Source organism: Pimephales promelas, chromosome 13, assembly GCF_988280905.1.
Source record: "Pimephales promelas chromosome 13, fPimPro1.hap1.1, whole genome shotgun sequence".
NCBI lineage: Eukaryota > Metazoa > Chordata > Actinopteri > Cypriniformes > Leuciscidae > Pimephales > Pimephales promelas.
In genome coordinates, this window is record NC_142781.1 from 22,454,346 (window position 1) to 22,469,363 (window position 15,018).

Here is a 15,018-nt window from a genome sequence, read left to right on the forward strand (position 1 = left end):
GTTTTAAAATGGAGGTTTTCTCCTTCAGTGATTTCGCTTGTAAACATCAGGTGTCTTCAATGTTGGCAATTTAAAATAGAGTTCCTAATTAATCTTTGACGTCTGTCTGTTATTCAGATATTTTTGTTCATTTTTTTGGTGTAAACTTTACTCATTTTAAATGGTTAACTTTTAAGGAATAATTTGATTAATTATAACTCAATTCTGATTTGCTTGTAATCTGTTGCCACAATTTTATTGATTAGATAAAGCATATTCATTTTTACAGTGTGGTTGCTTATTCCTTCTCCACTGTTTACAGGCACTTGGCAGTAGCAAACTTGAGCACTTAATTTAAGAGGATATCTGGTGGATATTTCTAGGTGAAAGTTTACAGGGAGGCAGATGAAAAGCACACATTTCAAAACAACTTCAGGGAAAGAGAGAGAGGCTGAGTACATGACTCAAGCTGAAAAAAAGACAATATTTTATATAGCTGACATGCTTGAAACTTTAAATAACAGGTAAATTGGCAAGGCAAAAGACGCAGTCACATTCCGGGTCGGTTCAGGTGACAATGCACAGCCAAAACACCTGTCCTAAAGTTTCAGCACACGTTTATCAAGAGAAGCTAGAGAGTTTAGAGCCAAGTTTCAAATGAAAACTTGAGGCTGAAGGGGTGGTCTTTCTGGTTGAAGTTCCAGTAACAGTTTTGTTATTCAGAGAGGTATGGGGGATGGAGAGCGTTGAAAAAGCACAGCAGTAAAGCTTCCCGAGTAGAAATATCAATCTTTCTCCTTTTAAAGGCTTTATAATGCCCTCTTGAACTTATTTTACATCCTGATTTAGCTGATTTTGCATATCAAATATCAGATTCAGTTAGATTTTCCAGATTGTGTTGCTCAGCACTATTTGCATTTATTATTACACAATAGACAAAGCACATAAAGTTTAGTGTCAAAATAGTTTAGGGAGAGTTTATGTCGCTTCCTGGTATATAAGTACAACCAACTTACGAGTTAGCAACTGCCCACACACAAAAAAATTGTGGCCAATGGCAAAAAGATTACAGCTGGGGGAGGGAGTCACTTCAGCGGTCCATATTCTATCACATGGGTGTTTTTGTGTTGCCTCATGGCCTGTGAATGTTACACCTTGGCACATAGTAAAAGCCCACAGGGAGGCAAAGTGGTGCTGGAAGGGGAACTCCCATCACAGCGGGGTTCCTGTACCCTTCCCACACAACTTTTCCCTCCAAAAAACAGCCCATCCTTCGGGCAATCAGATGTAGCCATTCAATTCAGCTGACGAGGGGTCTCTGTTGAAATAGCTTAACTGGTATGTACATTAAATGTACTTTAAAACAGTCTCACAAGAGGGTAAGATCAACATCCTTTGCTTGTAAAAGGCCAAAACAGAGTCCTTCCTCCCACTTGAGCTGAAAATGCCAAGTTTTATCACTTGAGTACTTTAGTTTATAAACCAAGGGAGCTCACGTGCCTCTGGAGTGTTTATGTATACAAAAATATATAGCCATGGTTAATGTCATTTAACCGCATAAGGAGGACACAGTATAAACACATCAATCCGAGCAGCTAAACACCCTGATATTTTATTGTTACATAGAGTTTAATTAATTGGAAACGTGCTGACGGTGGACAACTTGTTTAAGATGTGCTCCGCTGGGTGGCTGGAGGGTGTGGGATGGCCAAACCCCCACCAAGCAGAGTTCCTGGGAGGTTCGCACCTCCGGGAGGGATGATTATCCTGTCAGGAGCATCTTCACAGCAACCTAACAGGATCATTTTAAACCCTTCAGTTGTTTTCATAGCCTCTATGGGAACGGCCATTCCAAATGGTCAGGGGGGAATGAAGCAATGCTACATGGGAAATAGTATTTGAATAACAACAAGATCTCTGAACTCTGACCTTTAGGTTCCATTCGGGCTCAAGCAGGACTTTAATACGAGTTAAGCCTGCAATCGACTGCATTTGTAGCATAATGTTAATATTGATAACAAATTTTCACTCTTCCTTAGTTTTTCTAAAAAACAAGGTTTCAATGAGACAAAAGAAGTGCAAAATAAGCACCAGCAAAAGGGGCCAATGCAGGATTTAAAAACAGAGCCAACAGAAAGATTCAAAGTTTAGATTTTTATAAAATTACTTTTTCTGGTTAAAACTTATTTGAGCTGTAAAGGCGTTCTAGTAATTTTTATGGTTGTTTTAGGTTGCTGTGGGAACAAAGTTGTAAACTGGATATTCACTGCCATTGAAAAGTTTGGGGTCAAAGTTTTTCAAGATATTTTTTGAAAGGAATTAATACTATTATTGATCTGAAGTGTCAGTATAGACACTTTTGCAAAAAACTTTAAGCAGCACAACTGTTTTCAAGATTAATAATACAAAGAAATGTTTCTAGAACACCAAATCAGCATTTTAGAATGATTTCTGTTTGTGTTGATTAATGTAACACTGAAGACTAAAATTTAGCTTTGCCATCACAGAAAAACACACGTTTTACAATATATGAAAACAGAGAACAGTTATGTAAAATTGTAATAAAAAAAATCATCACAATGTAACTGTTTCAAATGCATTTTGTATAAATTCAGACAGAAAAGTAAGCATTTTTTTATAGTCATGATAAGACAAATATTGTTCGCATCTTGTGGCTATACTATACACTCTTAGAAAAAAGGGTTCATTGGGGTTCTATTTATGAAGCATAGGGTTCTTTACTCAACTCCAAAGAACCTTTTATGCTAAAAAAGGTTCTATAATGACAAAAAAGAACACTTTTGGCACAAAGGTTCTTCATAGGCTATTATTCATTCATGATTTTGCAACATTTTGTAGTCGACTCGTAATTAAATTATTGTTTATTAAACTGTTGTAGTAACTTAATCACATTTTAATCATGCTGATTTTTGGAGGAGAAACACTGAAATGGCACTCTTCGTGTGATATTGATTAACTACATAAAATAATATAAATGCATACATCTTCTAACCCCCATATCTTGAATTGTGTTATCATTCACATGCATTCATAACTACATTTTAGGGTCTTGATGTTCATCAATATTATGAAATATTTAATCCGGAAAGGACAAAACAATGATAATGAATGAACCCAAAAGTTTCCATATAAAACGTTTTTCCTGGTTACAAAGAACCAAGGTTACTTGGTTTTCCTGGTTACAAAGGGTTCTGTATAGGGGTTCCAAATACGTAGCGCTGATGGAACCTTTTAAGGTTCTATTCTTCTAAAGAGCGTAGTTACATTCACTCCGCACCAGATTGCCTCACTAACTCAGATTTTAGCTTTCTTTTTTTGAAATTATTTTCTGTGGCAATCAACAGACATGCTGTCATTTAAGTACTGAACACAGAGTATTAATTTAAGCAAAAGTTAGAGGGGAATCTGTGTTTTTAATCACTGTTGATAGTTGTTTTCAAAAGTGAAGGGAATGTTTCACTGTGTGTAAACACAAAGCAGCATGAGCTCAAATAAATATGGGTGGTTTCTCTTTCTTTTTCCCAAACGGGTAAACTCGAATAACGACTCTTAACCCTTGTCTATGCAACAGGCAGCGAGTTCCTATAAGGAAATTGCAGACTATTTAAATAACACAAAGGTGGCATGGAAAACAGTTCCTCAGAATATGTAACGGTTAGTGGAATCATAAGAAAAGGTAAACACAGCAAAACAACAACAAAAAACAAAAAAATAGTTTTGTGGTCCATAAAATAACAGACGAGAGTAAGATCTAGTGTGATGGATGTTCATAACAGCTGTGCCCAAGAAATACTAACTGATAAAGGTTCACTTGCCTTCTGTTGTCTGACCTCTAGAAAGCATTTACTCTGTACAGGAAAATACAGTATATATTTCCTCTTGGTATTTATTTACAGTATTTAAACTATTAAAATAAAATAAAATTATTGATTCAACTACGGTATGTAATTTATGGTGGTGCTCTGAATTCTGCAAAAGAGCTCAGATAAAATAAACTCACTCCATCCAGTTAGTGAGTTGAACCTGTATGCTAGCTCTCAGACATAAACTGCTTTGGATAACAAGATATCCTGACAAAAACTGGAACACAATCAAATGCTGACCCGCAAAAAAGCGAATGAGATGGATTAGAATAATCCCTCAAATGACCCACAACAATGGTGGCCAAATAAGATCTGCTTTAATAGCTGAATAATGCATTGATTCTCTATACTCCTTTAAAATAAAATCTCTGTATGTTTTTTTATTCATCATGTTTTTTATTCATAATTTATTCAGGTTTTTTTTTTCAATTCATCAAATCAGGATTTGAAATTATAATTTAATTAAAACAGCTTTTATCTTGACTCTTTAGTATAAACACATGTCATATAATGGTAACATTTTACAATAAGGTCATATTTGTTAATGCATGACTAACAAAGTAACAATGAGCAATGTATTTTCACAGAATTTATTAACCTTTGTTAATGTTCGTTTATAAAAATACAGCTGTTCATTGTGCATGTTAGTTCACAGTCCATTAACTAATGGTAACAATCACAACTTTTGATTTTAAAAAAAATTATAAATGTTGAAATTAACATTAACTATGGCTAATTAATGGTGTAGAAGTGAAGTATTGCTCATTGAATGTGAAGTATTCAATGAGCAATAAATGTGAAGTATTGCTCATTCTTGGTTCATGTTGACTAATTGTACCAAATTGGAACTCGTTCATATTTAAAATACTAATGTTGTATCGGTTTCCACAAATTGGTACACATGTCCCTCTAGTGGCAATTTAAGGTCAGAAACAGTGAGGAAAAACCAACGGATATAATTTTAACTGTAAAATTAATATAGAAAAATAATAAAAGAAATATTAAATTAGAGTTTGTGGATGGAAAATGTATCTAACAAACTATTATATGTAACAGAAAGATATAGTGTAGTTAACAATACAAATACTACCAACAATACGCTTATGGTCTGGTTTTCCAATCTTTATCCTGTTTCAAAGGAAGACTCTGGTGAGTAAAAGAAATAGAGCCATAAAACACAGACACAGACAGAACTATGCCAGTTATGTAAAACATGTATAATATGCATGTGCCATAACATGAACCATTACCTCTGCGTCATCTAGTCTCTGCTAGAATCTCTTGACAGCTTCTGTAGACTTCAACCAAACAATTCAGCCGAGGCTTTGAACTCTGACGGAAGAATGCAAAGTGTTAATTTGAATGAATGAATGGGGCATTTTTAGATGCCATCCTTTCATACAGCATCACAGAGTGATTCCTATACAGCTGCTTCATACCTGGAATAGAGGGACTACGCTTGTCACAGTCTCAGGCTCTGCCGGGTCCTTGATCAGAATGCACAGATAGTATATGATGCTGTGCTGAGGTGGAAACATAGAAGAAGTGATTATTTTTTACATGATTTTGATTTGACATGATTTCTAGATAACAAAGTCCATCATGCGCGAGAGTCAAATAGTTTGTTTACCATATAAACGGCCTCGTTGATGACAATGTCTTTCAGCTTGCTCATCTCAATGAAGGTCGTGCTTTCTCGTCCAGATGCGTAAGATGAAGACAGTTGGATACCGAGGGAGCCGATTATAAGAAGAGTCTCATGGTCCACCTTTACAAAATGAATGTGAATCATCATCCCACCCAGCGTGAGGATGATGGCACTCGACAGGACAGCAGTGTTCTAGGCATTAATAAAAGTCAACAAAAGTCAGTATTACAATCTTATTTTAGTAATATAAATATGCTTACGAGTTCATATTATTTGCATTATAAAACGTTCTTACCTCGGTGAAGAAAAATATAGCATAAGCAAATAACCATATAAAGCAGGTGCACACCATCACCTTGCGCATGGACAGTTTCGGTGACGTGACAGTAAACTCTCTGCAGAAACCGGAGTGAGTTTGGCAGTCTAAAGAAATCGAGTTGCCATTTATGTCTGTGAACTCTTCCCCAGACATAGTTATCTCGCTGTCAGAATATTATGTGAATGAGGACTTGATTTTAACTAGCTTTGTGTGTCATTTGTCAACAAGCAATGAAATCTTCTTCTTACAGTATGGCGGTGGCAACTTCATATAAAGATGCATTTCCGCCACCTACTGGACTGGGGTTTGGAGGAGAATCGTGGTTGACCTAAATTGTTATTTTACCTACTGTATAATAATAATAATATATAATATATAATAATATATAATGGGCCATTTTTTTTTTTTTTTTTGTTTTTTGTTTTTTTGTTTTTGTTTTTTGCTATTGATTTTACGTGAATGAAAATGAGGCTGAAGAAGAGATGGGCAGTTAATTGGGTTGTAGCAAGGAAGGATCTAAATTACCTTGAGAGCATGGTTGTAATGTAGCTACATTGTGGGTGTCAACCATTTCTTTAAAAAAGCCTACGTTTTCAAAATAAATAAATAATAATAAAAATAACCTGTGAACAAGATTTATGTAGGCTATCATGTTGAATTTTCACAACCAACTCAATAATGATTTGAAAGTCTGTATGTCTGGCACAGATCCTCACTTTTCAAATATTGTCTACCCTGAACATACTACAATGTCAATGACTTATATAGTGAACATGAACCTTGTGAAAAAGAGAAAGCACTTTAAACTTTAGCATAGCTAGCATAGCATGTTCTTTTTTATCATAATATCTGTCGACCAGACCTCTCCTTGTCCTAACGCTTAAATTCATGTCATCATGATAAATGTAGTAAATGTTGCTTGTAGAGAATGGACTCTATTTCCCATCTGGCATTGCGTTTGGTAACCTTCGACTGCAGCTACAGTGAAAACAAGCCGATCAGCTGATCTGACCTGGCAACAACATTCACCCGAATCTACCGGGGAGTGGAATCGTTTTACAAGCTGGTGGGGAAAAACAGTTATCTTGACATTAACTGGCTTATTAATTTGTGTTTATTAAAGAGTCGTTGTCGTGTGCGATGTTTCAGGGAATTCAGCGGCTTATTTGATGAAGACTGCGGTGCGATTCTGGCTCGAAATCAGCTTGTTTTGTTCGGTCAAAGCTGTGTTGATCAATGTGTTGTTGGGTGAACATACTTTAAGGACAGTCTGTACGATACTAAATAATAATTAATTCAGCTGCAGAAATCATATTTCTAACCCCCTAGTATCTGTTGTCTCTGAAATTGGATGATATTTTATAGACGTATGCTAATCTTAGTTAGCTTGAGTAACAAAAGCCCTGGACGATAACAATACTCGAATGTAGCTGTTTTATTAGTGTTTACGTCTGTCAATAAATACATTTCGATTGTAGTTTGTGACTTTAGACACTTTAGACTGCTTGGTCACTTTTACATCAGCCAGAAAGCTAGACTTAAGTCTGACTTAGTGCCAGTGCTATACGGATGTCAACTGATCTATTTATAGTTCATATTGAATATTTGATTTTAAGCCAGTGTCATAATTTGACAACACATTTAGAATTCCAATGAAATTCAAGGCAAACGAGTAAGATATTTCGTTTAAGAAGAACTCAAATGCATCATTCATCACATCCCTTGTTGATTTAGCTTGGTCTCTGCTGTAAGTTAGTTGGTACAACTTTCTGAGGGATAACCAGTCGGTATAATTACAGAGAGCTTTTACTTTAAACTCGGTTGTTTCATTTCGGTGTGCTACCTCGCTATTATATTTAAGTTAGACGTATAATAATGAGTGGTCAGGGCTCTCCAGCGGAGAAGGGGTTGAACGGTGTCCTGGTTTGTCAGGAGAGTTACGCCTGCGGTGGTTCTGACGAGGCCGCCTTCGAGTGCGATGAATGCGGCAGCTTGCAGTGTATGCGCTGCGAGCTGGAGCTCCACCGCCAGGAGCGCATGAGGAACCACGACAGGATCCGAATCGCACCTGGCCACGTACCCTACTGCGATGCATGTAAAGGAGACGGTGGGATTCCGAACGGGGGTCGGCTGAGAGCAGTGGTCCGCTGTCAGGGATGTAAAATCAACCTGTGTTTGGACTGTCAAAAGCGGACTCACAGCGGGGTCAGTAAAAGAAAGCACCCTATCACTGCCTACCCTCCCTGTAAACCCGCGGAGAAGAACTGCAGCACTGGGGATGAACAGCTGGATGCGTTGAAAGCTAAACTGGAGAAAGTCATCAGCTTTCTTCTGGTGGATGAAAAGGAAGACATGCAGGTAAGTCATCTGTTAGAGGCTGCTCCAAGTGGTACTTGACTGCAGAATCAAGTGACGTCCAGCTCCTCTTCTCTGGATGTCTAATGGGGTGGAGGGATAGAGGTGTAGGGTGTGGTTGGATATTCTAGCTCCACCCATTTGGCCCAAATAAAGTGGTGCTGGTGTGACGTCAATTTGTAGGCCAACTGGCTGTTAGCATCACGCTGTGGTTTTGTCCATGACAACCTTTATGAATTTTGAAGCCCAAATGCAGTCGTCAGAAGCAAAAAGCTAAAGGTAGGCTATAAACTCAACACCACGGTCCCATGAATTCTACATCACAACCACCAAGCTTACAGTAACTCTTTCAGTTCTCCCAGAACGTTTGAGTTAGGATAGTTTGTAAGTGCACAATTATAACCATAATGGTGCTTTATAAGCCAACTGAGCTGACCTATTCAGCGTCATCTCCTCGACAGCCTTTGTACTTCCATTTAGCCATAACTGCCTTATTCAAGGCACATAACAGCTTAAAAAAAATCACGAGTGGGGGAATATTGATGTATGTTGTAGAATAAAACGTGAAAGTGCCTTGAGCTTGTGTTCACCACAGACCTTATGTCAGCCATTTAACCAAAACCCCATTAAAAAAAAGACTCCAGGATGATGCTCACTGCAGAGCAAATGGGTGGAGCTTAAGTCTAGCTCCGCCTCGCTACACGTCAAGTGAGGAGTAGTGAATTTAATTAGGGCCTAATGGGTGGAGCTAGAATACCAACAACACCTAAACCTTGTGTTATGCTTCTGCGTTGAATCGTAGGCGTACCGTACACCCGCAGGTCCCTCCGCCATAGCTCGATGATGTGCACCTCCATATAATTTTAACTATGTGTCGAAGCAACGCAGACTGCAAGGGCTGTGATTGGTCAGATCAGTTCCGGAGTGTAGCTTTTCTGGTTTTCTTTCAAAAAGAACGTGATTTCAGCCAATGGGGAACCCTCTCCCTGGAATGCGATTTCACCCTAAAGCAACCCCCCATTTGATGTCCAGTTCCCCCTCGCTGGACATAACAGGTGGAGCTAGATCACACCAATCACATCCCATAAAGTCCAGAGAGGAGGAGTTGGACATCATTTGGCTCTGCAGTGAGCACCACTTGCATCATGCTTTCTTTTCTTTTCAAACTACAAGTTGGCTTATTGTTTTATGTTACTGTGTGATATTGCGTAAGTATATGACTTATGTTTATTTCCTTAACCGGAACAGCTGAAGGATGAGGAGGAGTTTGTGAGAAAATTAGGCTGCAGGGCTGAGGAGCTCTTGAAGGTGGTGTCCATTTTCGGCAATACTGGAGAGGGCAAATCCCACACCCTCAATCACACTTTCTTTCTGGGTCGTGAAGTGTTCCAGACATCCCCAACCCAGGAATCCTGCACCGTTGGGGTGTGGGCAGCAATGGACCCTGTTCATAAAGTGGTGGTTGTTGACACAGAGGGACTCCTGGGGGCAGGAGCTAACCAAGGACAGCGAACCCGCCTCCTCCTGAAGGTGCTTGCAGTGTCTGACCTGGTCATCTATCGGACACATGCTGACCGGCTCCATGATGATCTTTTCAAGTTTCTCGGGGATGCGTCAGATGCGTATCTAAAGCATTTTACGAAGGAGCTGAAAGCTACGACTGCCCGCTGTGGTTTGGATGTGCCCCTTTCGACTCTGGGTCCTGCTGTTATAATCTTTCATGAGACAGTCCACACCAAGTTATTAGGCTCAGGTCAGTTTACTGAGTTTTGGATGCTTTCCACTTTGCTGTCCTATTCACAAAACAATAGGTTAGAAATTACATTGAAAATAGATGAAGTATGCAAAATAATGAATGCTTAATACCACCCTCTCTTGTCTTGTGTACCATAGATAAGCCATCAGAATCAGCCGAGCGGCTTCTTCAGGAACGTTTCAGAAAGCTTGGACTCTTTCCGGAAGCATTCAGCTCTATTCAGTACCGGGGCACCCGCACCCACAACCCCCCGACTGACTTCAGCGGGCTGCTGCGTAGCGTGGAGCAGCAGTTAGACAACAACACTACACGATCTCCACGGTCTGCCGGTGTCATCTACAAGGCCTTGCAGGTACATTTTTTTGTCATTGATAAACTCAATCACACATTTAACTCATCAATGACATGAAAGGGTGGAAGTGTAGGTTTGAATTACTTTTTCTATTTAATTTGTAACCTATTGAGAAGGTCGTTTTCCTCACATGGCTGCTTACAAATCCTGATCACTGGCCTTGAAATATTCCATAAGACTCTATTTTTCAGTTATAAAATGTATTGTATCAAGCTAATGATGAAGCTCTTTTTCACAAGGCTTTGAGTGAATGCTTCAGTGGAGACATTCCTGATGAGCATCTGGCAAGCAACTCTTTCTTTCCAGATGAATACTTTACCTGCTCTAGCATCTGCCTCAGCTGTGGGTAAGCTGCTCCTGACTCTCACTATTAAGTACATACTCTACTCTATTATGCTCACTAAGGCTGCATTTATTTGACCAACAATACAGTAAAAACACTAATATTGTTTCCAATTTTAATAGAAAATTCAAAATAACAGCATTTATTTAAAATAGAAATGTTTTTTTTTATATAATATCTTTGCTGTCACTTTTGATCAATTTAATGCACCCTTGCTGAATTAAATTATATCTTTCAAAACATTTGAATGGTAATGTTGTGGATATCAAATATAAGTTAGCAATTCGATTCTTTCCGACAAAGACCTAGACAGTATCGGGTTTGAACTCAAATATGGTAAAAAAAAACCAATTTAGACAAAATATTTATTAAATGACCTCACCTTGCAAGGGGTGGGGATGTATAGAACTTGTTCCCTTTGAAGCCTGTTAAGGGACAAACCTTTTAAAGGAATTTGAAGCAACAATTTTTAGCAAGTAAAATTAATATTTGAAGAGTTCAGATGCAAAAGCCTCTAAATGCCATTTGAAATTTTCTTCTTTAATGACGATTTTTATCAAACTTGTATATTTAAGTTCAGTAATTTCACTTAAATAACAATTAATAGGTAATTATCATTGCCATTTAAGTGAAATCACTATAGTTAAATATACAAGTTTGATAAAAATCATCATTAAAGAAGAAAATTTCAAATGGCATTTAGAGGCTTTTGCATCTGAACTCTTCATTTGTATATATTTTTAGATTGCCAAATGTTTAGCTATGATGTCAACACGTCACCTACCTTATATTTTTAGCTCCTAAAGTTATTTTTTACAGTTAAGTAATTTACTTACACTTAAAAAATTGGTTTGATCAAATCACTAAAATAAAAAAAAAGTTCGTGTAGCGCCACTCAGCTTGCTAAACTAGTAATTAGATGTGTGACTATGCTAGTTTTGACTTTTGTAATACAGGTGGAAAATTCCTTGCATGTACACCATACTGAAGCCGGTTCTGAATTACATATATTCACAGAAGTAATTCTAATTCTTTGTTTTTTTTGTTGTTTTTTTTTAGCTCAGGCTGTAAAAACAGCATGAATCACCTACGAGAGGGTGTGGCGCATGAGGCTAAACACCGTTGCCGCTATTCAGCCCACTACGATAATCGCATCTACACCTGCAAGGTCGGTCCTAAACAATGCAACACATGACCTCACCTTACCAGCTATACTAATTCTCTGACTGCCCAGGTCTGACATGATGTGTTAACCTGCTATTCCAGGCTTGTTATGAGAGTGGCAAAGAGGTGATTGTGGTTCCAAAGACGACGGCATCCTCTGACTCTCCTTGGTTTGGTTTGGCCATATACGCCTGGTCCGGGTGAGTGGTGTTATTGGATTATAGTTGTACAGAGGTGCATTTACTTCAGTTCATTTAGACATGGGACTGAGTTGGGGTTTTTCTTTGCAGATATGTGATTGAGTGTCCAAACTGCTCTGTGATATATAGAAGTAGGCAATACTGGTATGGGAACCAGGACCCTGTTGATACAGTGGTTCGGACTGAGATCCAACATGTCTGGCCAGGGGTGAGCTGTTTTTTTCCTATGTTTCCTCCATTTCAATAGTGAAGTTTTATTCACTTTCACATTTCTGTCTCAGTCTGATGGATTCCTGAAGGATAACAACAATGCTGCGCAGAGGCTGCTGGATGGTGTGAACTATATGGCTCAGTCTGTTTCAGAGCTAAGCGTCAAGCCTGCCAAAGCCGTCACCGCCTGGTTAACAGACCAGATTGCTCCTACTTACTGGAAGCCCAATTCTCTCATCCTTGTGAGTTTTAATGTTAGGTTCTTTTTTTAATTTACCTTTTAAATGAAGAGAAGTCTTTACTGAAGAAAGAGTATATATTTTTTTTCAGAGATGTAATAAATGTGGAGAGGGATTCCAGGATAATGATACAAAGCACCACTGTCGGGCCTGTGGAGAAGGTTTCTGTGATGGTTGCTCCTCTAAAACACGACCAGTCCCTGAGAGAGGCTGGGGCCTGGCACCTGTGCGGGTCTGTGATGCCTGCTTTAAAGACAGAGGCATCCCAGAGGGTATACTTCACATTGAATGGCAGACAGAAACATTTTAGATCATAGTCAATAATTCGTATATTAATTATATACAATATATATATATATATTCACACGCTATATTTACTCTACTGTTCAATAGTTTGGGGTTTTAAAAAAAGGTTTTGAAAGAAGTCTCTTATGCTCCCCAAAACTGCATTTATTTATTAAAAAAAATATTATACAAATATTGTGAAATATCATTACAATTCAAAATATATTTATTATTTTATAGTAGTCTCTCTCTCTTTCTCCCTCTCTTATATATATATATATATATATATATATATATATACGTATAGAGAGAGAGAGAGAGAGAGAGAGAGAGATGGATAGATGGATAATTTATTTTAGTATATAATATAAAGTGCATACTGCAAACCTTTCAAAATTAAAAAATATATATATTGTTTTATTATAGCCTACTGTGCAATTATGCAAATGTGTCTGATACCTTTATCAATGAAATCAATAAAAAATACTGATTTACTGGTTTCAATCATTTTGAATGTATTGCAAACTTAGGATAAGACACAGTTGCAACATGTTGTGAATGAAATTATTTCAATTCATAATATCAATAATATAAAAATGATGATCTCACACAGAACTGTTGGATGCAGCGCTGGAAGAGGAAGAAGGTGGGACTCTGATTGCCAGGAAGGTGGGAGAAGCTGTTCAGAACACATTAGGAGCGGTAGTCACTGCCATAGACATCCCTCTTGGTGAGTTCTTCACTGCATTTCAGTTTTAGGAGCCCATGAAAATGGTTAACATGACATGTTAATTATACTAATATGGAAATACAGTATCAATCTATTATAACGTTTTTTTATAATTAAGGAGATATACAGTATTATTAATATATATATATATATATATATATATATATATATATATATTTTAAACCTTTGGCTTGTTTGACTAATCTGTTATGTGATCTTTAGTTTTAAGCAGTTTAATTTCATCATAGTTACTTACTTGCACTGGAATATCAGCATACACAAATGATCAAATGTGCCTGTGTATTTACTAGGTCTGGTGAAAGATGCCGCCCGTCCAGCATATTGGGTCCCTGACCAAGACATCCATTGTTGCTCCCAGTGCCAGCGCGAGTTTAACGCCCGTCTCTCTATCCATCACTGCCGTGCATGTGGACAAGGAGTATGTAACGACTGCTCCCCTGATCGCCGGGCCGTGCCCTCCAGGGGTTGGGACCATCCTGTGCGGGTGTGCGTCACCTGCAACCAAAAATCTGGAGAGCTCTAGCAAAACGGGGACATCTCTCCGCATTATAAGACACCCCCATATGTGGCCACAGTGCTTCAGTACAGGTTGGGAAGGAAGAAGTGCTACTCTCAAACCGATAAATCCTATTGGTTGTTGAAAACAAGAGGAACATCTCTGCGTTTTATCCCAACATTTCATTCACGTCATGCTCTTCAACTCTACATGAGCTGTTCACAGTTCAACATATGTATTAGCCTATGTATTTTCTTCTTTCAGAGGTTAAATCCATCAGGAAAATAAATGTATCTCAGACCTTTTGACAATCCTTTGTCTACCATGCAATACGTTACCTGTGGGCAGGCCCAGGTGGAACAAAAGTTTTTCAGGAAAACCTGCAGAATGGGCTTAAATGTCATAGAAAGTGTTAAATGTGCAAGATATGAATTATGGACGTTCGAATTCTATGGCTGCAGATCCGTATGGACCCTCCTGTGGTTAAAGGCAGCTAACATAAGGCCTCTACAGGAGACATTAGACTGGTGCACAACTATTAGTAATATTATTTACCGTACTGTGATGCTCAATTTTCAGTTTTACTAAACATTTACCCCGTCAATTTGCTTTTAAAATACAAAATTGTCCATATTGTTTTGCATTCCTTTACCCTCAAAAAAAGTGTACATTTTAGATTAATTACTCTTTTAATTATTTGCTGCCTTGTATGAATCTGATCTCACATGATTATGGTAAACTATCTGATATTGTTCAGCATAACTTACATTTCTTATTTATCATTTATTTTAAATGTGTGTACTCAAGGAGGAAGTTTTTTTTTTTTTTTTAGTTTTAAAAGAATCACTACCACGGTTGCCGAATCAAACTGCATAGTTACTCCTAACACAAAGCCGTGATGAAACCGCACAAATGATGTGGCTCTGCATTATCTGTCAAGAGATGCCAATTCTCATAAATCTCATGCAATTATATGGTGGTTGCTCTTATTTAGCCCCTGGTATGTGTTATGATCGCCGTCAGTAAAATGGTTTTCT

At 37.9% G+C, this 15,018-nt stretch overlaps 2 protein-coding genes across 2 annotated transcripts; one reads left to right on the plus strand and one right to left on the minus strand.

Moving 5' to 3' along the window:
* Positions 1–4,439: 4,439 nt before the first annotated feature.
* On the minus strand, positions 4,440–6,098 carry pigh (phosphatidylinositol glycan anchor biosynthesis, class H). The gene is made up of 5 exons (XM_039691859.2): positions 5,807–6,098; positions 5,494–5,703; positions 5,303–5,386; positions 5,114–5,195; positions 4,440–5,009 (listed from the first exon to the last, which is right to left on the minus strand). Exons 1-4 carry the CDS (start codon positions 5,981–5,983, stop codon positions 5,121–5,123), a joined length of 546 nt encoding a protein of 181 aa, XP_039547793.1. The 5' UTR covers positions 5,984–6,098; the 3' UTR covers positions 4,440–5,009; positions 5,114–5,120.
* Positions 6,099–6,813: 715 nt separating this feature from the next.
* On the plus strand, positions 6,814–14,294 carry zfyve1 (zinc finger, FYVE domain containing 1). The gene is made up of 12 exons (XM_089118636.1): positions 6,814–6,896; positions 6,980–8,188; positions 9,434–9,938; positions 10,079–10,293; positions 10,533–10,639; positions 11,696–11,804; positions 11,903–12,000; positions 12,091–12,208; positions 12,282–12,452; positions 12,541–12,721; positions 13,348–13,464; positions 13,776–14,294. The coding sequence occupies exons 2-12, from the start codon at positions 7,706–7,708 to the stop codon at positions 14,006–14,008; spliced, it is 2,337 nt and encodes a 778-aa protein (XP_088974762.1). The 5' UTR covers positions 6,814–6,896; positions 6,980–7,705; the 3' UTR covers positions 14,009–14,294.
* The last annotated feature ends 724 nt before the right edge of the window (positions 14,295–15,018 follow it).